The sequence below is a fragment of the Hyla sarda genome, chromosome 5 (genome assembly GCF_029499605.1).
Source record: "Hyla sarda isolate aHylSar1 chromosome 5, aHylSar1.hap1, whole genome shotgun sequence".
Taxonomy (NCBI): domain Eukaryota; kingdom Metazoa; phylum Chordata; class Amphibia; order Anura; family Hylidae; genus Hyla; species Hyla sarda.
In genome coordinates, this window is record NC_079193.1 from 354,280,504 (window position 1) to 354,308,423 (window position 27,920).

Sequence of the window (27,920 nt, forward strand, 5' to 3'; positions counted from 1 at the left end):
AGATGTCTAGGGGCGGAGTACCCCTTTAACTAGAACCTGATCGCTCCTGTATCTGCAGCAGGGAAGCAGAATTAAAGGGGTACTCCGGTGAAAAACCTTTTTTTTTTTTTTTTTTTCTTTTAAATCAACTGGTGCCAGAAAGTTAAACAGATTTGTAAATGACTTCTATTAAAAAAATCTTAATCCTTCCGGTACTTATTAGCTGCTGAATACTACAGTGGAAATTATTTTCCGTTTGAAACACAGAGCTGTCTGCTGAGATCATGAGCACAGTGCTCTCTGCTTACATCTCTGTCCCTTTTAGGAACTGTCCAGAGTAAAAGGAAATCCCCATAGCAAACATATGCTGTTCTGGACAGTTCCTAAAATGGACAGAGATGTCAGCAGAGAGCACTGTGCTCATGATGTCAGCAGAGAGCCCTGTTTCAAAATAATTTCTGCTGTAGTATTCAGCAGCTAATAAGTACAGGAAGGATTAAGATTTTTTTTTTTTTTTTTATAGAAGTAATTTACAAATCTGTTTAACTTTCTGGCACCAGTTGATTTAAAAAAAAAAAACAGTTCTTCACCGGAGTACCCCTTTAACCCCTTAACGACACAGGACGTATATTTACGTCTTGCGCCGGCTCCCGCGATATGAAGCGGGATCGCGCCGTGATCCCGCATCATATCGCTTCGGTCCCGGCGCTCATCAACGGCCGGGACCCGCGGCTATTACCACACATCGCCGATCGCGGTGATGTGCGGTATTAACCCTTTAGAAGTGGCGGTCAAAGCTGACCGCCGCTTCTAAAGTGAAAGTGACCCGGCTGCTCAGTCGGGCTGTTCGGGACCGCCATGGTGAAATCGCGGCGTCCTGAACAGCTGACCAGACACCGGAAGGGCCCTTACCTGCCTCTTCGGTGTCCGATCGACGAATGACTGCTCCGTGCCTGAGATCCAGGCAGGAGCAGTCAAGCGCCCATAACACTGATCACAGGCGTGTTAATACACGCCTTTGATCAGGATGAGAGATCAGTGTGTGCAGTGTTATAGGTCCCTATGGGACCTATAACACTGCAAAAAAAATGTAAAAAAAAAGTGTTAATAAAGGTCATTTATCCCCTTCCCTAATAAAAGTTTGAATCCCCCCCCCCTTTCCCATAAAAAAATAAAACAGTGTAAAAAAAAAAAAATAAACATATGTGGTATCGCCGCGTGCGTAAATGTCCGAACTATAAAAATATATAATTAATTAAACCACACGGTCAATGGCGTACGCACAAAAAAATTCCAAAGTCCAAAAAAGCATATTTTGGTCACTTTTTATACCATTAAAAAATGAATAAAAAGTGATAAAAAAGTCAGATCAAAACAAAAATCATACCGATAAAAACTTCATATCACGGCGCAAAAAATGAGTCCTCATACCACCCTGTACATGGAAAAATAAAAAAGTTATAGGGGTCAGAAGATGACATTTTTAAACGTATAAATTTTCCTGCATGTAGTTATGATTTTTTCCAGAAGTGCGACAAAATCAAACCTATATAAGTAGGGGATCATTTTAACCGTATGGACCTACAGAATAATGGTAAGGTGTAATTATTACCGAAATATGCACTGCGTAGAAACGGAAGCCCCCAAAAGTTACAAAATGGCGTTTTTTTTTTTCGATTTTGTCGCACAATGATTTTTTTTTCCATTTCGCCGTGCATTTTTGGGTAAAATGACTAATGTCACTGCCAATTAGAATTGGCGACGCAAAAAATAAGCCATAATATGGATTTTTAGGTGGAAAATTTAAAGGGTTATGATTTTTAAAAGGTAAGGAGGAAAAAACGAAAGTGCAAAAACGGAAAAACCCTGAGTCCTTAAGGGGTTAATTGAGATTACTGATCCGGAAACAGCAGAGCGCGGCTTCTGGACAAGCTTACTGCTGTCTGCTTCACTAAGGGATTTATAATTTCTACTTAGAGTATTGGAAAAGTCAAAGCAACCAAAAATATTTCACTTTGAAGGCATTTGTTATCCCTGGCATGCACGTCTCATAGAATGGGAAGTATGATTAAACAGCCAAGGGAAACGGTTCAGTCCACGGAACAAGCAGCGATGACATCAGTCAGTGTGGAATGCTGAGTAAAAGAGCAGAATCCTCCCTTACTACTTATTCAAGGCGGAATCCTCAGCTCAGTAGAAGTTACAGATGTTTGGGTGAATAATTACTGTACAGAACGACTTCAATAGCCAAGTAAATAGCCGGGAAGTCGCTTACAGTGCGGCCTTGTTAATCGTTACGGGAAATCGAAAGTGTTGGTAACAAACATAGAAACACCAAAGTATCCAGGTGGTTGTGTGCTTGGACGGGAGTCAAGAGGTAGCAGGGACCCACACATAGCGGCCCCTGTGGGCCCTTGGGTTTAAACCTTTCTAAGGCTGGGGCTGCACAGAGACCTGGGAGTCCGAAAATTGCATCTAAGAGCAAATCAAAATATGTATATTGGTCCTGATTTACTATTGTTTTGTCGGGTTGTGCGCCAGATTCTGACGCATTGCGCCAGAAATTCTGTCTGCGCTAGGATTTTGCAAAGAAAACCCTAGAAAAGGGGCGTGGTCGCTGGGGAGAGGGGCGTGGTCTCATAAAAGGGCGTGTTCCCGACATTTTCACAAAAATGTGGTGGATTTGAGCTGAGGAAAACCCTACAGATCAGAACATGTGTAAAAAAAACAAAGTGTAGGGAAAGTGGAAAATGTAGGGAAACCTTAGTAAATACCGTGGAAAATAAATTGTAGGGAATTAAAACCCACAAAGAAACCTACACAACACTCTTAGTAAATGAGGGACTTTGTGTGATTTGTCAGTAACATGCTGTCACAAGACTGCGCCACGGTTGCGATTTGACTGTTTGTTCACACAAATGGATTTTAATTAGAAGGGATGCTGGAAGTCAGACCCCTGCTAACCTAATACTGATGGCCTATCCTGAAGATAAGCCATCAGTTTTTTAAAGGGGTTATCCAAAGGATAGCGAATAAGATGTCTGATCGCAGGGGGCCCGCTGCTGGGACCCCCACTGTGGTAGAGGGTGTGAGATGCAGAGCAGAAGGAATAAACCTAGGGACAGATGGCATTAACCCCTTGTATTCGTGACGCCAGGGCGTGGTTTATCCTCAATACAACCCAAAGGTATACAGCTGGATCCTGGGCTTGGCACGGGGGCAATAATGAAACAGATGCCAAGTTATGGACAATGGTAGCTTTACTGAGTGACAGATGGTACAGTCTATACAGTTCAGCCAGGCCCACGGAAGTGACCAGTGACTTCAGAGACCTTAAGGGCTTGCTGGAACTTGCAGAAGATTTGGACAATTTTAGTGCAGGCCACCTGACTTGACAATAGATGACTGTGACTGACTTAACTTGAGGCTGACAATGCTGTGGTTGTAGCTTACTTGTAGAATTGTGGCTGCAGGACTGACTTGAGGCCTCCTATGGACTCCAGACACACTCTAGGACTTGAGTGCACTGCAACTCAGCAGAAAGAGAGAGCAGATACTCCTCCCAGGGCTTTTATAGGGGAGACTCTGGTGGGGTCCCATAGGTCACCCTTAAGTCACATGGTCCCTGATGCCTCCTGGGTTACACTCACATGAAAACTCACATGACAACTGGTGATCACATGTTAACCTCTCTTAAAGTAATAACACTTTCTATATGCATTGTACAGTATAACACATGGTAAATAATATATACATAAGTGGACAGTGTAAGGAGGCTGCCTGACAGGGCAGCAAGGGTACGGGGGCACAACTCCGGTACTGGGCCACCGCAAACTCCCCCTCTTAAACATAGCCGTCCTCGGCACCCAGTCCTGGAGGGCAGACACTGGAGACTGGTGATGACAATTCCTGGGGCATTATTGTCGACTGTCCTTCACAGGTCTGAATATGAAAACATAACTTGGGACGAGTCCATGTAGCAATTTGTGAAAATGTCCATACATGCTCCTTGTGATAATGGGACATAAACATGTGGGATTCCTTACCCTTGTAACTGCATTCTTAACACAATTAAACATACTTTAACACATTTGTTGCGGATTGGGCTGCCGGAGGCTCGCTACCCAATGCCTTTGATACTGGGGCCCATTGGCACTAGCTTTTTCTCCCCAGAACTCTATACATGTTTTACACCATACAACAAGGTTACCTTTGTATACAGAAACTCTGTCTCTATACATGCTTTATTTATATCTCAGGGGAACCCTCTGGCCAGTAGAGTACCCTGTACACGTGGATAGGAAAAACGATTAGACATATGTACATTAGACAATTGTGGACTGGTAATATACATCCTGGCTACAGTCCTAACTAGCTATTACACGTGACTAGTCTATATCCAAGCTCTATGTACATCACTAAATTAGTTATATGTGAACTGACTAAATTGGACTATATGTTGTACAACTTTATACATGTTACTGTGTCTTTTTCTCTGTACCTAGCTGGTATTGGTCATGGCAGTGAGGCAGTTACGCTACTCCTGACCTGGTCAGGACACCTCCCATATAGATTGCCAAAGACACAAAGAAACATCTTAGACATTTCTGTATATACACATTATATACACTTTACTACAACACTCCATAGACAATATAGTACAACAACGTGTGCATTCCCTTGTGCAAAAATATGTGTGGTGCCCCGTACCCTTGCTGCCCTGTAAGGCAGCCTCCCTTCTGTGTCCCCTGGGCCTCCTTGTACTTGTTTCCCCCTGTACATATGTTTTGCTGTGTATTGTGATATGTAATGTGTTGTTACTTTAAGAAATGTACCATGTGATTCTTACCCAGGAGGTATTAGTGACCAGGTGATCCCAGGGGTGACCTATGGGCTCCCTGCTAGTCTTCCCCATATAAGCCCTGGGTGTAGCTAGCTCGCTTTCTTAGTTCCTGAGTCTTTGCTGCGGTCAAGTCGAGTCCTAGTGTGTGTGTCCAGAGTCATTGGAGACCTCAAGACCAGTCTACAGCCACAGTCAATTGCAAGTAAGCTACAGTCATAGCTTTGTCAGTCATCAGTCAAGTCAGCCCCTGTCAGCAACTGTCAAGTCAGCGTGGCCTGCATTAAATTGTCCAGTCCTACTACAAGTCCCAACAAGCGCTTAAGGTCTCTTGTCACTGGTGACCTCCGTGGGCCCTGGCTGAACTGTATAGACTTTACCATCTGTCTACACTCAGTAAAGCTACCGTTGTCCGTAACTTGGCATCAGAGTCATTATTGCACCCCGTGCCTAGCCCAGGATCCAGTGGTATACCTTCGGGTGGTATCGAGGATAAACCATGCCCTGGCATCACGAATAAAAGGGGTTAATTCCATCTGCCCCTAGGGTAACAACATCTACCCTCATCACACCCCGTTACCACATATAAACAAAAATATATTACTTTGACAATATATAGATATATTTTCTTTTTAGTACCGCTCCACAGTTCTGGTATGTTTAGAGTTCTCAGTAAAGGATCACGGCTAAAAGCTGGGCACATACTTACGTATATGGTTGCAAATAAACTTCTTGACAAGTTTGTCAGGCACTTCTTCTTGAACACTGCACAACCTGAAACAACAATAATGCTTCCACATAAAATACAGTTTGTCTCTTTGACTTAAGAAGTAGCAAGCATTTTAAGCACTGCAGCCTGGCAACTTCCCATCCCAACCTCGACGGTCAGCTTTTTTTTCCTAGGCTGTGACATATACCTAGGACCCCGAGATTGTGCCCCCTCCATAGGGCTGATGTAGGTATTCCAGGACACATGTGACAAACTGGAATCAGTGATGGTCGGGCTCACGGTGACCACCACTAGTACAGCAGCAGCTTGTGCCACTGGGGGATCATGTGTAGGTGCCTGTTGGGCCGGCGAAACCTCCTCCTCAGCAGGAGTAGGCCGAGGCACTTTGGTTGGTGCCTGCTGGGTAGGCCAAACCTCCACAACAGCAGGAGTAGGCCTGGGCACATCTGTAGAGGACCCTCGATTCAGATACTTAGGATCCATGACAGGTGACTCAGGATACCATTCTTCCTGGACGAATTGTCCCTTGGCTCTTGGTGGGAGGAGACCAAATGGATCTGATTCCCAATCTTCAGAGGGGAAATAGGCGAAGGGAATTTGCTTAGGATTCTTGTGCCTGGTGACGGCTGCAGCCCATTCCCCTCGCTGGCTCTGTACAGGGGTGTATTCTACAATCTCCCTGCTCTCTAGGGAGTGTAGAGGTGTAGGGAGGTAGTCTCTCTTCACCGCTCTACTGTTAACCAAAATAGTGCCTCCGTGGTGGCAGTCCATCATTGTGCTGTATCTCCTAACTCTGTCAAACTTGATCTAGGGGTGGCTCTCCCTCTCGAGGATGTTCTAGCCTTCTGATATATAAGGCCTCAAGGCCCTTAGTGTCCTGTTGCAGCGCTTGGGGAACTTCATACGGCATTACTTTAGCACCATACTCCTTTCTCCTCTGTGCCCGCATTTCTTCAACTATGGCGGCCACTGCGGCCTCTCATTTGGACCTCTCGGCCTGGGCTAATGGAACTGGAGGATGGGACTTCCCTGGCAGGAGTAGGAGATGGTCCCTCATGTACTGGATAAGGGCTAGCTCGTCGCCAAATAGCCACCTTGACAGGGGTGGTGACCAGGGATGTGCTGGGGGCTGCTGGACCTGGGGCGCTGGCTCTGGGCTGGGGGTAGATGGAGGGGTAGAGAACGCGGCCTCGGCTGGGGTACTCACTTCCGTCTCCTCCTTAGGGATCTCCGCCCAGGATCCCCAGGTCCGGTGGTGGAGAGACAGCCTCATCGGCGACGATCCTTGTGATGAATGCGGCTTTCCACCCACCGGAGTTGCAGGCCAATCTCCATCATCCTCAGGCAGCGAAACCTTAAGATGGGCGTCTTCAGCCCCAATGGAGAATCTCTTCAGACAATCCGCTAACTCCTGGAACATCTGCATCGTGGCAACTTCTTGGGCCTCCGGCGCCATCTTGGGACTCTCCAACCTCTTTTGCTGCTGTGCCTCCGCCATCTTCTTGCTCTCACCAGGAACTTACACAAGACTGAAGAGGTCCGGCTCCGCTCTGCTTCTTATATCAGTTTCCGACAAAATGGCCACCGGACGGAACTTCGTCATCAGCAGGGCCTGGGACCGGAAGTGACTCAGCGTTGCATCCTCTTCTTCCGGCAACAATGGACGCACCTTTCAAGTTCCACTTATGGCTAGGAGCTGCGACTTGGCTTCCACACCCAGGGGTGGGATGCTGGCTTTTTGCGGGATCCTTTTGCGCGCTTTTCTTCCAACAGATTAACCCTTTCAGGTAGACATCTTGGCACGTAATATTGCTTTGCCATGAATCTTGCACATAGTATTCATGACTTCAGCACTGTTTTCAATGGCAAACAACAGTCCTTTCTTCACCTCCCCCTCTAATTCACTAGCGTCTCTGGTAAAACACCTTTCCCTGATAAAGTCATGTGCACTTTCTGGAGCAAATTTTATTTGCATCGGCATTCTCTGACAATACTGGACACAGTTCAGACCGGGGGAGGACCTTAAGCATAAGGCGCACACCCGTATCCTGTTCGTAGGATGCCAAAAGTTGTGGTATGGGGTGTGATGCAGGGCAGATGGAATTACCCTAGGGGCAGATGGCATTAACCCCCTGTATTCATGACTCCAGGGTGTGTTTTATCCTCAATACCACCCGAAGGTATACCGCTGGATCCTGGGCTAGGCATGGGGGGCAATAATGACTCTGACGTCAAGTTATGGACAACGGTAGCTTTACTGAGTAACAGATGGCACAGTCTATACAGTTCAGCCAGGGCCCACGGAGGTGACCAGTGACTTCAGGGACCTTAAGGCTTGCTGGGACTTGCAGTAGCAAATGTTGAAACAAAATATTTTTATTTTATTATATTTATATTGATTGATTTTTACACTGCCCCTAATGCACTCTCTTTACAGACTGCTCCTTCTGCCAACTCTCTCACACACTGCTCCTTAATGGGGCTGTCCGAAGGATGATATTTTACATACAGGAACAGACTGATTTAAAATAAAACATCACTTACCTGTCTGATTGACAGTACCAAAATGTGGAGAATCAGCAAACACCCTATTCTATTTGAGTGAGTGATACTCTGCACAGGTCACACACCCTTATGGCCCCTTTCACACTGCCAGTATGCTCTGGTAAATTCGTCCGTCAAACTCCCTTTTTTTTTTTTTTTGTACAGTTTGCCAGACGTAATTTTACCGAAGCATACCGGCAACTAATGGGTCCCGATGGACCCCATTGTAGTCTATAGCCGCCGTTATTTTCGGAGAAAAAGGCTGGAGAAAAATATGGTGCAGGCACTATTTTTTCTCCGACTTTTCTTGATCCCAAAATAACGGGCTTCACACTGCCGGAGACAGCCGGCAGTGTGAATGTAGCCTAACCTTGACTAGTTGAGCTATGATGTCCTTATGTCCTTACTAGATGTCTCCTCTTATTGCTCGGTCAACAAGTTCCGAGCTCTCCTGCAAACCTACTGTGGTAAGCCTCGGGGGGTGTAGGGTAGCTGGGGTGTTGCTGAGCAGGTATCAGGGGTTTATTAACCCTTGTCACTCGTGACGCCATGGTGAGGGTTAAATGCTGAGGTAATGCTGGGCCTATCGCCACCCTTCCCAAGAGCGATAGGTGAGTGCAGAATAACAGATTGTCCACAACCAGTGCTTAGCTGAAAACTTGTTGAAACTTTACTGAAGATTTTCTGCAACATGTAGTAACCGGTAACAGTCCAGATAACAGAGTCTATATACAGCTGAGCAGCGATTGACAGCGGTTGGGACCGGGTAAGTTCTCTTTAGTTTAGAAGGATTTTGTAGCATAGATCCGCTGGATTTAGGGGTAGGTGTAGGTCCAGTGATCTTGCGGAGTTAGAGGGGAATTGTAAGAACTCACAGTCTTTAGCGTAGGCCAAGGCCGCAAGGCTTTGGCCTAGTAATTGTCTTTGGAAGTTGCGGAGGTCCTACCTCATCCAGTGTCAGCAACTCCAGAGGAAAGAGATGCTGCTTGCTTTGCAGCACAGGAACAAGAGAGCGATTATTGGCTGCAGCTCCCTTATATGGGCAGGGGCTGAGCGGTTTTGGATTGGTCCATAACAGCTGTCACTCACCGTTACATGGCATTGTGGGTGAACACCTGACAAAAGAACCACCGAAGGTCCTTCATCAAACCATAGAGTTCTGAACACCGAGTCACGTGACCTAAGGTCCTGCAACGCTAACAGGTAGGCATTTAAATATACATATTAACACTGATATTTATATGAATATTAGCTAACTGAGGGGTGACGAGGTGCTAACTAGAAAAGAGGGACCCCACAGTTCCTAGGAACTCTGACTTTGGGGACCTCTACCAAGGTACGGTATGCAATACGGTAACGGGATACCACACTACTATGCTTCTGTGTGAAATAAACTAACAATAGATCATTGAGTTCTGGGGGATGCTTGATCATCAGCCAAAACCAAGGTGGCCATCCCTCGGCTTAGGGGAGAAGAGGCCACTTGTCCCTAAATTTTGTAGGACCTTTTAGGTCAGAGGATTGGAAAATACAGTGGAAGACCTTTCTTCTTTCATTTAGATGTGGGGGAGAACACTGGTTCTTGAGTTTTCAAAAAAAAAATAATGGGGGAGATTTATTAAAACCTGTCCAGAGAAAAAGTTGCTTAGTTGCCCATAGCAACCAATCAGATCCCTTCTTTTATTTTTCAGAAGCCTTTTCAAAAATGAAAGAAGCGATCTGATTGGTTGCTATGGGCAACTCAGCAACTTTTCCTCTGGACAGGTTTTGATAAATCTCCCACAACGGGGTTTATTTACTAATGTGATCCCGACTCTTTTTTGTCGGGTTTTGAACCCAAATTGTGTTGCATGTCCCTTGCGACACAATTTGCGACCCCAAAAAAAACAAAACCCTCCATTTTACAAGAAAAACCCCAAAACGGGGCATGGCCATGGGATAAAGTGGGCGTGGCCCCGACCGTTTTAAAAATTCCCGACATATTTACTATGGTTTCCATACAAAATGTGGTGGATTTGAGCTGAGGAAAACCTGACAGATCAGAACAGTTGTAAAAAAAAAAAGCAAAACGTAGGGAAAAGTACAAAATGTAGGGAAACCTTAGTAAATACCTTGGGAAAATACCTGTTGGGATTCAAAACCCACAAAGAAAACTACACTCCACTCTTAGTAAATAAAACCCCGATGTGTTTTGTGAAAGTGGCAAAAGTGTTCAGTCAGTTAGTTAGTAATGAACATTTAAGACAAAAACTTGATTTGTAGCTAAACCTAAGCAAAAGGGATTGAACTGTGGGTTTAGGTAGCACCAGACATAGCGTTATGGAGAGGGCGGTACGGTGTTGCGTGCTCTAGTGGATTCTGAATAGTGATGTCGCGAACATAAAACTTTTGGCTCGCGGACAGCGAACTTCCGCAAATGTTCGCGAACCGGGCGAACCGCCATTGACTTCAATGGGCAGGCGAATTTTAAAACCCACAGGGACTCTTTCTGGCCACAATAGTGATTTAAAAGTTGTTTCAAGGGGCCTAATACCTGGACTGTGGCGTGCTGGAGGGGGATCCATGGCAAAACTCCCATGGAAAATTACACAGTTGATGCAAAGTCTGGTTTTAATCCATAAAGGGAATAAATCACCTATTATTCCTAAATTCTTTGGAATAATGTGCTTTAGCCCCCTTTAGGTAGCACATAGAGCCCCCCTTTAGGCAGCACATAGATTTCCCCATATTAGGCAGCAAATAGTTAGAGCCCCCCTTTAGGCAGCACATAGGTAGAGCCTTCCTTTAGGCAGCACATAGAGCCCCCCTTTAGGCAGCACATAGTTAGTTCCCCCCTTTAGGCATCACATAGTTAGATTCCCCCCTTTAGGCAGCACATAGATTCCCCCATGTTAGGCAGCACATAGTTAGAGCCCCCCTTTAGGCAGCACATAGAGCCCCCCTTTAGGCAGCACATAGTGGGATTTGAACCCAAGGCCCCAGCGCTGCAAGTCAGCAGTGCTAACCTGGACAGAGATGTCAGCAGAGAGTACCTGAAAAATTAGGCATGTACACATGGCTCAAAAATTTAGTATTGTTGCAGCCGCTTCTGTAGCAGCGGCCAGAAAAATTGCGGCAGCATAAAAAGTGCAGCACCAGAGGCCAGAAAAATTAGGCATGTACACATGGCTGGAAAATTTGGTATTATTGCAGCCGCTGCTGTAGCAGCGGCCAGAAAAATTTCTGTTTGTTTCGCCAGGCAGAAAGTGCCCTAATACATTGCGGGTTGAACCCTAGTTGGTGGCGGATAAGTCACACAAGTCATCCGGCATTCAGAGGTAAAATACAGCAGTGTGTGGACCATTTTTAGCCCAAGGAAGCTCATCTGATCAGGCCTTGTTCAGTCAAATGTATCGCCCAGTGTCAGTCCCTTCGGGATCCATCCCTCATTCAACTCCTAGGGCCAGTAAGATTTGTAAACACATCATGGAAAACCCAACAGCACATTTCTTGAGGTATTGATTCCATGGCTTCAAAAGTGTACATGTCGTTAAAAATAACTTTTTATACAATGTAGATAATAACATTATATGAATATTTCTTCTATACATTGGATAAAAAATGCTGTTCTTTCAGCTATTGCCTGTGTATCTCTGTGAAGAGTCCAAATACAGGAAGTGAGGGTGGACAAGCAGGGATCTGTGCCGGCTCCTGGCTTGTCAATTATCCTGATGTGTGAGCCCGTAGCATGTCACAGAGCCTCAGTGTACAGAGCCCTGCTTGTCCTCCGGTGTACAGAGCCCCGCTTGTCCTCAGTGTACAGAGCCCCGCTTGTCCTCAGTGTACAGAGCCCTGCTTGTCCTCAGTGTACGGAGCCCTGCTTGTCCTCAGTGTAAAGAGCCCTGCTTGTCCTCGGTGTACAGAGCCCTGCTTGTCCTCGGTGTACAGAGCCCTGCTTGTCCTCGGTGTACAGAGCCCTGCTTGTCCTCGGTGTACAGAGCCCTGCTTGTCCTCAGTGTACAGAGCCCTGCTTGTCCTCAGTGTACAGAGCCCTGCTTGTCCTCAGTGTACAGAGCCCTGCTTGTCCTCAGTGTACAGAGCCCTGCTTGTCCTCAGTGTACAGAGCCCTGCTTGTCTTCAGTATACAGAGCCTTGCTTGTCATCACTGTACAGAGCCCTGCTTGTCCTCACTGTACAGAGCCCCGCTTGTCCTCAGTGTACAGAACCCAGCTTGTCCTCAGTGTACAGAGCCCTGCTTGTCCTCAGTGTACAGTGCCCTGCTTGTCCTCAGTGTACAGAGCCCTGCTTGTCCTCAGTGTACAGAGCCCTGCTTGTCTTCAGTATACAGAGCCCTGCTTGTCATCACTGTACAGAGCCCTGCTTGTCCTCACTGTACAGAGCCCCGCTTGTACTCAGTGTACAGAACACAGCTTGTCCTCAGTGTACAGAGCCCTGCTTGTCCTCAGTGTACAGTGCCCTGCTTGTCCTCAGTGTGCAGAGCCCTGCTTGTTCTCAGTGTGCAGAGCCCTGCTTGTCCTCACTGTACAGAGCCCTGCTTATCCTCAGTGTGCAGAGCCCTGCTTGTTCTCAGTGTGCAGAGCCCTGCTTGTCCTCAGTGTACAGAGCCCTGCTTGTCCTCGGTGTACAGAGCCCTGCTTGTCCTCGGTGTACAGAGCCCTGCTTGTTCTCGGTGCACAGAGCCCTGCATGTCCTCGGTGCACAGAGCCCTGCTTGTCCTCGGTGCACAGAGCCCTGCTTGTCCTCGGTGCACAGAGCCCTGCTTGTCCTCAGTGTACAGAGCCCTGCTTGTCCTCAGTGTACAGAGCCCTGCCCTTCCTCGGTGCACAGAGCCCTGCTTGTCCTCAGTGTACAGAGCCCTGCTTGTCCTCAGTGTACAGAGCCCTGCTTGTCCTCACTGTACAGAGCCCTGCTTGTCCTCAGTGTACAGAGCCCTGCTTGTCCTCAATGTACAGAGCCTTGCTTGTCCTCAGTGTACAGAGCCCTGCATGTCCTCGGTGCACAGAGCCCTGCTTGTCCTCAGTGCACAGAACCCTGCTTGTCCTCAGTGGACAGAGTCCTGCTTGTCCTCGGTGCACAGAGCCCTGCTTGTCCTCGGTGCACAGAGCTCTGCTTGTCCTCGGTGCACAGAGCCCTTGTGTGAAGGAGCCCTAAGTTGTACTCTGACTCCAGGTCGGCCCTATAGGCCTAGTAACCCATTAAGGACGCAGGGTTCTTCCATTTTTGCACTTTCGTTTTTTCCTCCTTTTCCACCTTTTAAAAATCATAGCCCTTTTAATTTTGCACCAAAATTTCCATATTATGTCTTATTTTTTCCACCACCAATTCTACGTTGTAATGACATTAGTCATTTTACAAAAAAACTGAAAAAAAAATTCATTGTTTGACAAAATTGAAACAAAAATGCAATTTTGTAGATTTTGGGTGCTTCCGTTTCTACGCAGTGCATTTTTCAGTAAGAATGACATCCTATCGGTTAAGATGATACCCCACATTTATAGGTTTGATTTTGTCTTACCTCTAGAAAAAAATCATAACTACATGCACGAAAATGAATACGTTTAAAATTGTCATCTTCTGACCTCTATAACTTTTTTATTTTTCCGCCGGTATGAGGGCTCATTTTTTGCGCCATGATCTGAAGTTTTTATCGGTCCTATTTTTGTTTTGATGGGACTTTTTGATCACTTTTTATACATTTTTTTGTGCTATAAAAAGTGACCAAAAATACCCTATTTTGTACGCCATTGATCGTGCAATTTATTTAATGATATATTTTTATAGTTTGGACATTTCCACACGCAGCGATGCCACATATGTTTATTTACACAGTTTTTTTAGCTGCCGGGGTGCAATTTTTTAAACTTTGATTGCCCTGTGTAAAGGGTTAATAGTGAGCACGCTATTAACACAGGGTCCCAGCTTTCATTAGCCACTGGGAGTGACCTGCTATGACGCGGGGGCGTGACCCCACATTATAGCCCGGGAGCGGGCGTACAGGTACGCCCTGCGTCCTTAAGAGGTTAAAGGGGTACTCCAGTGGAAAACAATTTATTTATTTATTTATTTTTAAATAAACTGGTGGCAGAAAGTTAAACAGATTTGTAAATTAATTCTGCATACATCTTAATCCTTCCAGTACTTATCAGCTGCTGTATGCTGCACAGGAATTTCTTTCAGTCTGACCACAGTGCTCTCTGCTGCCACCTCTGTCCTTGTCAGAGCAGGTTAGGTTTACTATGGGGATTTGCTTCTACTCTGGACAGTTCCTGACATGAACAGAGGTGTCAGTAGAGAGCACTGTGGTCAGACAGAAAAGAAATTCAAAAAGAAAAGAACTTCCTCTGGAGCATAAAGCAGCTGATAAGTACTGAAAAGATTAAAGATTTTTTAATAGAAGTAATTTACAAATTTGTTTAATTTTCTGGCACCAGTTGATTAAAAAAAAAAAATTTTCCACCGGAGTACCCCATTAAACCTCTCCTCCATCCACAATTAATATCAACTCCATTACTTAAAATCAACAAAGGTCTGTGATCATTGCTGAAATGTATCTCCCCCTTGATTGCAGTCACCTGTGGTAAATCAAGTCGATTGGACAGGATTTGGAAAGACCCATCCATGTCTTTATAAGGTCTCAAAGCTAATAATATATATCAGAGCATAAACCAAGTCATATGGGGGAAAGAACTGCCTGCAGAGCATGGTGGAGGCGGAATCATGTGTGGAGGAGGAAACCAAGCACTGCCCATCACCTGCCCAATACCATCCCTACAGTGATCATGGTGGGGGCAGCATCATATCTGGAGGAAACCAGGCACTGCCCATCACCTGCCCAATACCATCCCTACAGTGATCATGGTGGGGGCAGCATCATGTCTGGAGGTAACCAGGCACTGCCCATCACCTGCCCAATACCATCCCTACAGTGATCATGGTGGGGGCAGCATCATATCTGGAGGAAACCAGGCACTGCCCATCACCTGCCCAATACCATCCCTACAGTGATCATGGTGGAGGCAGCATCATGTCTGGAGGAAACCAGGCACTGCCCATCACCTGTCCAATACCATCCCTACAGTGATCATGGTGGGGGCAGCATCATGTCTGGAGGAAACCAGACACTGCCCATCACCTGACCAAAACCATCCCTACAGTGATCATGGTGGGGGCAGCATCATATCTGGAGGAAACCAGACACTGCCCATCACCTGCCCAATACCATCCTTACAGTGATCATGGTGGGGGCAGCATCATGTCTGGAGGAAACCAGGCACTGCCCATCACCTGCCCAATACCATCGCTACAGTGATCATGGTGGGGGAAGCATCATGTCTGGGGGGAAACCAGGCACTGCCCATCACCTGCCCAATACCATCTCTACAGTGATCATGGTGGGGGCAGCATCATGTCTGGAGGAAACCAGGCACTGCCCATCACCTGCCCAATACCATCCCTACAGTGATCATGGTGGGGGCAACATCATGTCTGAGGGAAACCAGGCACTGCCCATCACCTGCCCAATATCATCCCTACAGGGATCATGGTGGGGGCAGCATCATGTCTGGAGGAAACCAGGCACTGCCCATCACCTGCCCCATACCATCCCTACAGTGATCATGGTGGTGGCAGCATCATGTCTGGAGGAAACCAGACACTGCCCATCACCTGACCAAAACCATCCCTACAGTGATCATGGTGGGGGCAGCATCATATCTGGAGGAAACCAGACACTGCCCATCACCTGCCCAATACCATCCTTACAGTGATCATGGTGGGGGCAGCATCATGTCTGGAGGAAACCAGGCACTGCCCATCACCTGCCCAATACCATCGCTACAGTGATCATGGTGGGGGAAGCATCATGTCTGGGGGGAAACCAGGCACTGCCCATCACCTGCCCAATACCATCTCTACAGTGATCATGGTGGGGGCAGCATCATGTCTGGAGGAAACCAGGCACTGCCCATCACCTGCCCAATACCATCCCTACAGTGATCATGGTGGGGGCAACATCATGTCTGAGGGAAACCAGGCACTGCCCATCACCTGCCCAATATCATCCCTACAGGGATCATGGTGGGGGCAGCATCATGTCTGGAGGAAACCAGGCACTGCCCATCACCTGCCCCATACCATCCCTACAGTGATCATGGTGGTGGCAGCATCATGTCTGGAGGAAACCAGACACTGCCCATCACCTGACCAAAACCATCCCTACAGTGATCATGGTGGGGGCAGCATCATATCTGGAGGAAACCAGACACTGCCCATCACCTGCCCAATACCATCCTTACAGTGATCATGGTGGGGGCAGCATCATGTCTGGAGGAAACCAGGCACTGCCCATCACCTGCCCAATACCATCGCTACAGTGATCATGGTGGGGAAGCATCATGTCTGGGGGGAAACCAGGCACTGCCCATCACCTGCCCAATACCATCTCTACAGTGATCATGGTGGGGGCAGCATCATGTCTGGAGGAAACCAGGCACTGCCCATCACCTGCCCAATACCATCCCTACAGTGATCATGGTGGGGGCAACATCATGTCTGGGGGAAACCAGGCACTGCCCATCACCTGCCCAATATCATCCCTACAGGGATCATGGTGGGGGCAGCATCATGTCTGGAGGAAACCAGGCACTGCCCATCACCTGCCCAATACCATCCCTACAGTGATCATGGTGGGGGCAGCATCAAGTCTGGGGGAAACCAGGCACTGCCTATCACCTGCCCAATACCATCCCTACAGTGATCATGGTGGGGGCAGCATCATGTTTGGAGGAAACCAGGCACTGCCCATCACCTGCCCAATACCATCCCTACAGTGATCATGGTGGGGGCAGCATCATATCTGAAGGAAACCAGGCACTGCCCATCACCTGCCCAATACCATCCCTACAGTTATCATGGTGGGGGCAGCATCATGTCTGGAGGTAACCAGGCACTGCCCATCACCTGCCCAATACCATCCTTGCAGTGATCATGGTGGGGGAAGCATCATGTCTGGGGGGAAACCAGACGCTGCTTAATACCATCCCTACAGTGATCATGGTGGGGGCAGCATCATGTCTGGAGGAAACCAGGCACTACCGATCACCTGCCCAATACCATCCCTACAGTGATCATGGTGGGGGCAGCATCATGTCTGGAGGAAACCAGGCACTGCCCATCACCTGCCCAATACCATCCCTACAGTGATCATGGTGGGGGCAGCATCAAGTCTGGGGGAAACCAGGCACTGCCTATCACCTGCCCAATACCATCCCTACAGTGATCATGGTGGGGGCAGCATCATGTTTGGAGGAAACCAGGCACTGCCCATCACCTGCCCAATACCATCCCTACAGTGATCATGGTGGGGGCAGCATCATATCTGAAGGAAACCAGGCACTGCCCATCACCTGCCCAATACCATCCCTACAGTGATCATGGTGGGGGCAGCATCATGTCTGGAGGAAACCAGGCACTGCCCATCACCTGCCCAATACCATCCCTACAGTGATCATGGTGGGGGCAACATCATGTCTGAGGGAAACCAGGCACTGCCCATCACCTGCCCAATATCATCCCTACAGGGATCATGGTGGGGGCAGCATCATGTCTGGAGGAAACCAGGCACTGCCCATCACCTGCCCCATACCATCCCTACAGTGATCATGGTGGTGGCAGCATCATGTCTGGAGGAAACCAGACACTGCCCATCACCTGACCAAAACCATCCCTACAGTGATCATGGTGGGGGCAGCATCATATCTGGAGGAAACCAGACACTGCCCATCACCTGCCCAATACCATCCTTACAGTGATCATGGTGGGGGCAGCATCATGTCTGGAGGAAACCAGGCACTGCCCATCACCTGCCCAATACCATCGCTACAGTGATCATGGTGGGGGAAGCATCATGTCTGGGGGGAAACCAGGCACTGCCCATCACCTGCCCAATACCATCTCTACAGTGATCATGGTGGGGGCAGCATCATGTCTGGAGGAAACCAGGCACTGCCCATCACCTGCCCAATACCATCCCTACAGTGATCATGGTGGGGGCAACATCATGTCTGAGGGAAACCAGGCACTGCCCATCACCTGCCCAATATCATCCCTACAGGGATCATGGTGGGGGCAGCATCATGTCTGGAGGAAACCAGGCACTGCCCATCACCTGCCCCATACCATCCCTACAGTGATCATGGTGGTGGCAGCATCATGTCTGGAGGAAACCAGACACTGCCCATCACCTGACCAAAACCATCCCTACAGTGATCATGGTGGGGGCAGCATCATATCTGGAGGAAACCAGACACTGCCCATCACCTGCCCAATACCATCCTTACAGTGATCATGGTGGGGGCAGCATCATGTCTGGAGGAAACCAGGCACTGCCCATCACCTGCCCAATACCATCGCTACAGTGATCATGGTGGGGAAGCATCATGTCTGGGGGGAAACCAGGCACTGCCCATCACCTGCCCAATACCATCTCTACAGTGATCATGGTGGGGGCAGCATCATGTCTGGAGGAAACCAGGCACTGCCCATCACCTGCCCAATACCATCCCTACAGTGATCATGGTGGGGGCAACATCATGTCTGGGGGAAACCAGGCACTGCCCATCACCTGCCCAATATCATCCCTACAGGGATCATGGTGGGGGCAGCATCATGTCTGGAGGAAACCAGGCACTGCCCATCACCTGCCCAATACCATCCCTACAGTGATCATGGTGGGGGCAGCATCAAGTCTGGGGGAAACCAGGCACTGCCTATCACCTGCCCAATACCATCCCTACAGTGATCATGGTGGGGGCAGCATCATGTTTGGAGGAAACCAGGCACTGCCCATCACCTGCCCAATACCATCCCTACAGTGATCATGGTGGGGGCAGCATCATATCTGAAGGAAACCAGGCACTGCCCATCACCTGCCCAATACCATCCCTACAGTTATCATGGTGGGGGCAGCATCATGTCTGGAGGTAACCAGGCACTGCCCATCACCTGCCCAATACCATCCTTGCAGTGATCATGGTGGGGGAAGCATCATGTCTGGGGGGAAACCAGACGCTGCTTAATACCATCCCTACAGTGATCATGGTGGGGGCAGCATCATGTCTGGAGGAAACCAGGCACTACCGATCACCTGCCCAATACCATCCCTACAGTGATCATGGTGGGGGCAGCATCATGTCTGGAGGAAACCAGGCACTGCCCATCACCTGCCCAATACCATCCCTACAGTGATCATGGTGGGGGCAGCATCAAGTCTGGGGGAAACCAGGCACTGCCTATCACCTGCCCAATACCATCCCTACAGTGATCATGGTGGGGGCAGCATCATGTTTGGAGGAAACCAGGCACTGCCCATCACCTGCCCAATACCATCCCTACAGTGATCATGGTGGGGGCAGCATCATATCTGAAGGAAACCAGGCACTGCCCATCACCTGCCCAATACCATCCCTACAGTGATCATGGTGGGGGCAGCATCATGTCTGGAGGAAACCAGGTGCTGCTTATCACTTAAGTGAATGCAATATTTTAGTTTTCCCTCTTTTGTCAATAAATTAGCAAAGATTTCTAACATGGGGGACAACTTAGCGACTAGACTAGTTGGACCAGAAGACTAAGTCGACCTGCAGACTAGCTGGACCTTTCTCTCTCTCATTACTAGTCCACGTTTCAATGTCCCCAAACAAGAACATTTTCTTGGACCCGAGGTTGAATGTTCTCTATTTATCCGTCCAGAAATTATATAACAGTATCAGCCATAAAAAGCGAGTACAGTAGATTCCGCCTGCACGTCCCTTCAGACTGTACGAGACGTCTGGAGATGTGGTCAGAAGGAGGCATTCCTCATGTTCGGATGAGTAATCGGTTCCTCCGACACAAATCCATTCCATGAGCAGGATGGAAAATACATTCCTCCTCACACGAAATTACATGTGTTTCTTTCCCCTCCGGAAAAACTATTTACACCGCCATCTAGTGTCCGTAATCCATCGATTGTTTAGGGAAAGGTAGTGGGAGGGGGAAAAAAATGTTTGGGAATCGTCACCGATTTAGCTACTGCCCCCATCCCACCAAGTGCAGCCCATGGGAAGGCACCGGCCGTGCCAGCGTCCTATATATATATGGACGGGGCGAAGGCGAATGAAGAACACAGAATACTAAACACTAAGCCTGACAAGGTGGAAATCAACAAATTTCGGAGACATGATGATCTGTGGACGAAGTCTGCTGCCTGCCCTGTGCACTCTGCTGCTCATACATACAGTAAGTCATCGCAACGTACAGTCTGTGTCAGTGTTTCCCAACCAGGGTGCCTCCAGCTGTTGCTAAACTACAACTCCCAGCATGCATACTGGGAGTTGTAGTTTAGCAACAGCTGGAGGCACCCTGGTTGGGAAACACTGGTCTTTATTATAGTTTTTCACTCTGCACTGTTTTATGGAGTAACATAGAAAATTCCACTTTCGATTTCGCAGTTTTCCAGTTCTTTGGCTTTCTTATATGCTTTGGGGGAGATTTATCCAAATTTGTGTAGGGGAAGAGCGGTGCAGTTGCCCATAGCAACCAACCAGATGGCTTCTTTCATTTTTCAGAGGCTTTTTTTTTTTTTAAATGAAAGAATCAATCTGATTGGTTGCTATGGGCAATGGCACTACTCCCCCAATGGGGGGCTGATTTATCCAGAGGACAATGTTGCCCAGTTGCCCATAGCAACCAGATTGCTTCTTTCTTTTTTTAAAAGGGCCTCTGAAAAATGAAAAAAAAAAAACGATCTGGTTGCTATGGGCAACCGGTCGACTTTTCTCTCAGAGAATTTAACTGTACGGGCGAGCTCGGAAATTTCGGTGATTGTTAGGCAACGTTCACACAGCGTCATTTTTGCGGATTTATAAGGTCGGAAATGCGCCGTCTCCATAGACAGCAATGCATTTCCGAGCGGATTCTGCAGAAAGAATTGCCACGTCCAATCAGAATCAGAATTTTCAGGGCAGATGTTTCCGCGGTGTAAATTCTGCCATGTGCGCTGTGCAGCAGAATCCCATTGAAAACAATGGAACTCCGTTGCGATGGAATTTCCGAGCAGAATTTTTCTGCCGGATTCCACCGTGTCAACATGGCTTTATCTGAATAGGGTTTGTGAGGATTCAGAAAAAACGGGTCAGGCGCAGAAATTTTTTCGCAACAAATCACATTTTTTTATATTCATATCATTCATATCATGTGTGAAAAAAATGTTTTATTATTATTATTATTATTATTATTATTGCCAATTTATTTTCCCAATTGACATCAAGTTAAAATCTGCAGGTGTTATGGATTTTGCTGCATATCTGCATATTCATTGAGGGGGAAATTGATCAACAGGTTTAGAGATTGTTGAAGAGCGGCGAAATTTTGCGCAACAACTCTTTGGCGCAAAAGTGTGAGACTTATCACCAGCTCTAGAGCTGAAGCGATTGTTGCAAAAGTGAACGCTTTCCTCTTTTTTACTTTGCAGCTGTTGCGGATTTATTAAAGGCCACTTTATAAAAATCTAAAAAAGTTGCAGGTTAAAAACTCGCAAGATTTTTGCGCAACTCATTTAGGCTCTTTCGAGAAAACAGCTTTAATGTAGTGCGGCACAGTTAGATTTTAACGAATGATCGATCTATCAACTCCGACTTTTTTTTTTTTTAATTGGCGCAAGCAGTTGATTTACACAATGAAAAATTATATAGATCATATAGGCTTGATGGTTGCAATGAGTTGCAAAAGGCTAGGCCTATAGGAAGACTTTTTGTAGCATTACTTTTTTTTTTTTTTAGCAAGTGGCAGCTGCAGTCCACAAGATCACATACAACCCAGTGGATTCCTGTGGACTGCAGCTGGTTTTCAACAGTAAAATATGAGCATCTTATTTATATACATATTTATGACAATGTAGATCAGTGTTTCCCATCCAGTGTGCCGCCAGCTGTTGTAAAACTACAACTCCCAGCATGCCCGGACAGCCTTTGGCTGTCCGGGCATGCTGGGAGTTGTAGTTTTCCAACAGCTGGAGGCACACTGGTTAGAAAACACTGATGTAGATGTTAAACCTTATATTAACATCATTCCTCTTATGTCATTCCTGCAGGTGGTCTCTCAGAAGTGCCCATCCCAGTGTGGACCATGCCCAGAGGAACCACCAAACTGCGCCCCCAATGTGCCAGTCATGCTAGACGGCTGTGCCTGCTGCCCAGTGTGTGCCAGGCAGCGAGGAGAGATCTGCTCTGAGGTGATGCCATGTCAAGACGATCTGGGCTTATACTGCGACTTCAGCGCGGAGCCAAAGAGTGATGTGGGCATATGCATGGGTAAGTGCACAACTGGGCACAAGGCTGGCAGCATAGACATATTGGGGGAGATTTATCAAAACCTGTCCAGAGGAAAAGATGCTGAGTTGCCCATAGCAACCAATCAGATCCCTGCTTTCATTTTGCACAGGCCCTTTTAATAATGAAAGAAGCGATCTGATTGGTCGCTATTGGCAACTGGGCAACAGGTTTTGATAAATCTCCCTCATTATGTAGCTGGGGGAATACTGATGTTATTGAAGAGAGGCAGCTGTGTATGAAAGCCAAAGAAAACAGCCCAAACCAGAATCTCCTCCAAAAGGAAGAGGACACATCTGTAGACAGCTGTTTTGGGGGGTTCTTTCCCCTCATCAGTATAGAATAGGGTACTGGTTGGTCAGACAGATGCCTTAGACCAGTAGTCTCCAAACTGTGGACCTCCAGATGTTGCAAAAACTACAACTCCCAGCATGCCTGGACAGCCGTTGGCTGCATGCCAAATATAACAGCCAAACCAGAATCTCCTCCAAAAGGAAGAGGACACATCTGTAGACAGCTGTTTCGGGGGGTTCTTTCCCCTCATCAGTATAGAATAGGGTACTGGTTGGTCAGACAGATGCCTTAGACCAGTAGTCTCCAAACTGCAGACCTCTAGATGTTGCAAAACTACAACTCCCACCATGCCCGAACAGCCGTTGGAATGCCCGGACATACTGGGAGTTGTAATTGTAGCCTGTTCTGAACAATTCATATCCTATATTTGCCAACAGAATTGTGAACGCAGCTCTTGAGGTCTCTAGAACATAAGACATGGTTTCCAGTAGAAACTAGGTTACCATGTAATGGTTTAGAGTTGTCTTATGAACTTAAGAAATAATGTGTTTTTTTGTATCATCTTTTAGCTCTGGAAGGAGGTGCATGTGTGTATAATGGAGCTCTATACAACAACGGGGAAGTCTTCCAACCAAGCTGTAAATACCACTGTAAATGTGACGACGGGCAGATCGGATGTGTCCCAAGATGTAACCTGGACCTACAGCTCCCAGGACCTGATTGCCCCTTCCCTAGAAAAGTCACCGTCCCTGGAGAATGCTGTGAGAAGTGGGTGTGCGACTCCAGAGAAGAAGTAGCCATCGGAGGCTTCGCTATGGCTGGTAAGATGGAGTTTAGCTCTAGATTTAAGATTTTCTTTATAAAACTATGCTTTCTATTCTGCTGGTGGAGTCACTGTGTACATTACATGACTTATCCTGTACTGATCCTGAGTTATATCCTGTATTATACCCCAGTGCTGTACTCACTATTCTGCTGGTGAGGTCACTGTGTACATACATTACATTACTTATCCTGTACTGATCCTGAGTTATATCCTGTATTATACCCCAGAGCTGCACTCACTATTCTGCTGGTGAGGTCACTGTGTACATACATTACATTACTTATCCTGTACTGATCCTGAGTTATATCCTGTATTATACTCCAGAGCTGTACTCACTATTCTGCTGGTGAGGTCACTGTGTACATTACATTACTTATCCTGTACTGATCCTGAGTTATATCCTGTATTATACCCCAGAGCTGCACTCACTATTCTGCTGGTGGAGTCACTGTGTACATACATTACTTATCCTGTATTATACTCCAGAGCTGTACTCACTATTCTGCTGGTGGGGTCACTGTGTACATACATTACATTACTTATCCTGTACTGATCCTGAGTTATATCCTGTATTATACTCCAGAGCTGTACTCACTATTCTGCTGGTGAGGTCACTGTGTACATACATTACATTACTTATCCTGTACTGATCCTGAGTTATATCCTGTATTATACTCCAGAGCTGTACTCACTATTCTGCTGGTGAGGTCACTGTGTACATACATTACATTACTTATCCTGTACTGATCCTGAGTTATATCCTGTATTATACTCCAGAGCTGCACTCACTATTCTGCTGGTGAGGTCACTGTGTACATACATTACATTACTTATCCTGTACTGATCCTGAGTTATATCCTGTATTATACTCCAGAGCTGTACTCACTATTCTGCTGGTGGGGTCACTGTGTACATACATTACATTACTTATCCTGTACTGATCCTGAGTTATATCCTGTATTATACTCCAGAGCTGTACTCACTATTCTGCTGGTGAGGTCACTGTGTACATACATTACATTACTTATCCTGTACTGATCTGAGTTATATCCTGTATTATACTCCAGAGCTGTACTCACTATTCTGCTGGTGAGGTCACTGTGTACATACATTACATTACTTATCCTGTACTGATCCTGAGTTATATCCTGTATTATACTCCAGAGCTGTACTCACTATTCTGCTGGTGAGGTCACTGTGTACATACATTACATTACTTATCCTGTACTGATCTGAGTTATATCCTGTATTATACTCCAGAGCTGTACTTACTATTCTGCTGGTGGGGTCACTGTGTACATACATTACATTACTTATCCTGTACTGATCCTGAGTTATATCCTGTATTATACTCCAGAGCTGCACTCTTACGTCTTACTGATAGATTGTCACAGATAATTGTACGGTCAGGTTATAACTCATACACTTTCTTGTATTTGTGCAGCCTACAGACCTGAGGCCACATTGGGATTAGATATGGGCACCAACTGCATCGAGCAGACCACAGAATGGAGCGCCTGCTCTAAGACGTGCGGCATGGGACACTCCTACAGGGTGACAAATCGTAATCGCCGCTGTGAAATGCAGAAACAGATCCGCCTGTGTATGGTGCGGCCATGTGATGAAGAGACCCAGGGACTAGTAGAAAAGGTATCTAATAACTTATTCCCCAAGACTCGGTGTTGTCCCTGCCATATTGGAGTTGCTCAGGAAACTGAGAAAGCTGGGTGGCATGCAGTACACAGTTCAAGGCTCACAGTACTCCTCCCTAGCTTTCCCATTCTCTTGAAGAGAATATCTGTCTAGTAATGATGCTCTTGTCCTAATATCTCATCCATATAATGTATGTTAAAGCAGCCACATCGGAGCTCTTTAGAAGAATGAAAAAGCTGGGTGGCATGCAGTCTCATGAAGCTCCAGCAGTGATATGTTTCTCGTCCCCTCTGCACTTCTCACTGCAGCCGCAATAATCTTCTCTTCCCACTCACCCCATCCCCTCTCTTCAGGAGACTGCAAAAGCTGGGTTTCACTCAGTATTTATGCCACCCAGCTTTCCCAGTTGCCTGAAGAGATTTTTATGAAGCCCCAGCAGTGATATATTGCTCATCCTCCCTGCACTGCAGAAGCGCTGACCATGCCCTTTCCCTGCCCCCGCACTGATGTATTCTCTCCCCCCACCCGCTGCATCCCCTCCCCTCTCTGCACCTGCCTGCCGGACAGTTAAATCACACTGCTGCAGCGACAGGATAGTTAAAATTCTAAGCAATTTCCGCAGCTCCTGCCGCCGCCGCAGCAGCGTAATGGTAAAGTATGATTTAACTGTCCGGACTCTGCTGTTTATGTAGTAGAACTGGTTAGACTATGATACTAAAGTTCTTCATCTTCTTTCATTCTCTTGCAGAAAGGCAAAAGATGCCTTAGAGTGAAGAAATCGGAGAAAGCCGTCCATTTTGAATACAATAGCTGCGTCAGTATTCACAGCTACAAACCCAAGTTCTGCGGCACATGCACCGACGGGCGATGCTGCACCCCCCACAGCACCAGGACGGCCCAGGTGGAGTTCTTCTGCCCAAATAACCGAATAATGAAGAAGCCGGTCATGTTCATCAACACGTGCGTTTGCCATAACAACTGCCCCCGCGACACCAGCCTCCTCCAGATCGACAACGCCAGATTCCCCAGCCTGAGAATATATTAGTCTGACCTACGATGAGACTTCAAGGACCAAATCCACTGCAAAAACTGCAACCCTGTAGTAATAATAGCATCACTGATGTCTTCAGGATCTTCATGTGATACTTTAGGGACCATGTGACTTACGTGTAGTACCGTGGCAGAATCAGGACGTTGTATCTGCTGTACAGTGCACTGCCTCTCCATGCTGCACAGACTTGTTTTTAGGCCTCTTCATTTTCAAGAAGCAGGAATTAGTAAAAAGATCAGAGATTGGCAGAGAGAAGACTCAATTCTGTGCCCATATAATGCACACCCACCATCACTAGTCCTAAAGCACTATCTGTTTCATTCCAGCACAGCTGCAGTATCTTATTACTGTAACTGGGTCATGTGACCCACAGAAAGTCAAATGTGTCAGAGGAACTGGGTCAGCTGACTCCATGTGAACTACAGGATGACATCCTCATCCGATCGCTCCTGCTAGCTCCAAGACCCCTTCCACTCCGGGCTCTATCTGTATACTGCTGCTTCTATCTCTGTGGCAGCGTTTCCCAACCAGTGTGCACTCTGGGGCTGTTGCAAAACTACAACTTCCAGCCTTAAACAGTTTAATACAATGAGCCCAGATTGGTTATTCGTGTTGCCTGTAAATACTGTAAATTGTAATTATTTTGTTAGTTAATATTCACTATGTCTAGATTGTTAAACGGATTTAACAACAGAGAACTTCCACCTAAAACCAGAGCAATCACCTTTATATAGAAGGTTCAGAGGAGTCCTGGTCAGCTAGGTGCCAACCAATATGGCCGCCATTATAGCTCCCACAGGGGCAGTGGTCTCCAAACTGTGGACCTTCAGATGTTAAAAAATTACAACTCCCAGCATGCCCGGACAGCCAACGGCTGTCCGGGCATGCTGGAAGTTGTAGTTTTGCAACAGCTGGAGGTCCACAGCTTGTAAACCACTGCCCTTGTGAGTGCTGCAATGACAGAAATACTAATAGTCACTCTATAGATCTAAAAGTCTAGTAAAAAAGAATACCTAATAGACTTGACCTAATTGGCTTTTAAGTTGCAGATGGAGATCCTCTGTAACGCTGAGGTTTATCTTGTACATAGCGACCATGTGATTCTCGCCGATCCCTTTCTCGTGTATTTATAAAGTGGCTTCATTCACATACGACAAACGGCATCTTGATAAGGAAAAAAAAAAAGTTATTATTTCATTTTTAAATATTGTGTAAAGCTAATTTCTATTTTTGTAATAAATCTGACATTATATGTGTTACTATCGTATTACTGTGTTTTGTATTCCGTCTATATCTACAGTAATTACAGCTGATATTCAGCCTCAGCACCTGGGATCAGAGATAACTCTGGCCCTGACCATTTAAAGGGGGTAACCCTGCCTTTTTTTTTTTTTTTTTTGAAGGAATATGCTGCTGGGATAGGGAGGAAATAGGAGAAATACTTACTAGAGATGAGCGAACTTACAGTAAATTCGATTCGTCACAAACTTCTCGGCTCGGCAGTTGATGACTTTTCCCGCATAAATTAGTTCAGCTTTCAGGTGCTACGGTGGGCTGGAAAAGGTGGATACAGTCCTAGGAGACTTTTTCCTAGGAATGTATCCACCTTTTCCAGCCCACCGGAGCATCTGAAGGCT

General features: G+C 46.9%; 1 protein-coding gene across 1 annotated transcript; it reads left to right on the forward strand.

Moving 5' to 3' along the window:
* The first annotated feature begins 20,195 nt into the window (after positions 1–20,195).
* Positions 20,196–27,542, forward strand: CCN3 (cellular communication network factor 3). Its single transcript, XM_056518641.1, has 6 exons — positions 20,196–20,369; positions 22,222–22,441; positions 23,323–23,574; positions 25,024–25,229; positions 25,981–27,090; positions 27,201–27,542. Exons 1-5 carry the CDS (start codon positions 20,310–20,312, stop codon positions 26,275–26,277), a joined length of 1,035 nt encoding a protein of 344 aa, XP_056374616.1. The 5' UTR covers positions 20,196–20,309; the 3' UTR covers positions 26,278–27,090; positions 27,201–27,542.
* Positions 27,543–27,920: the final 378 nt, after the last annotated feature.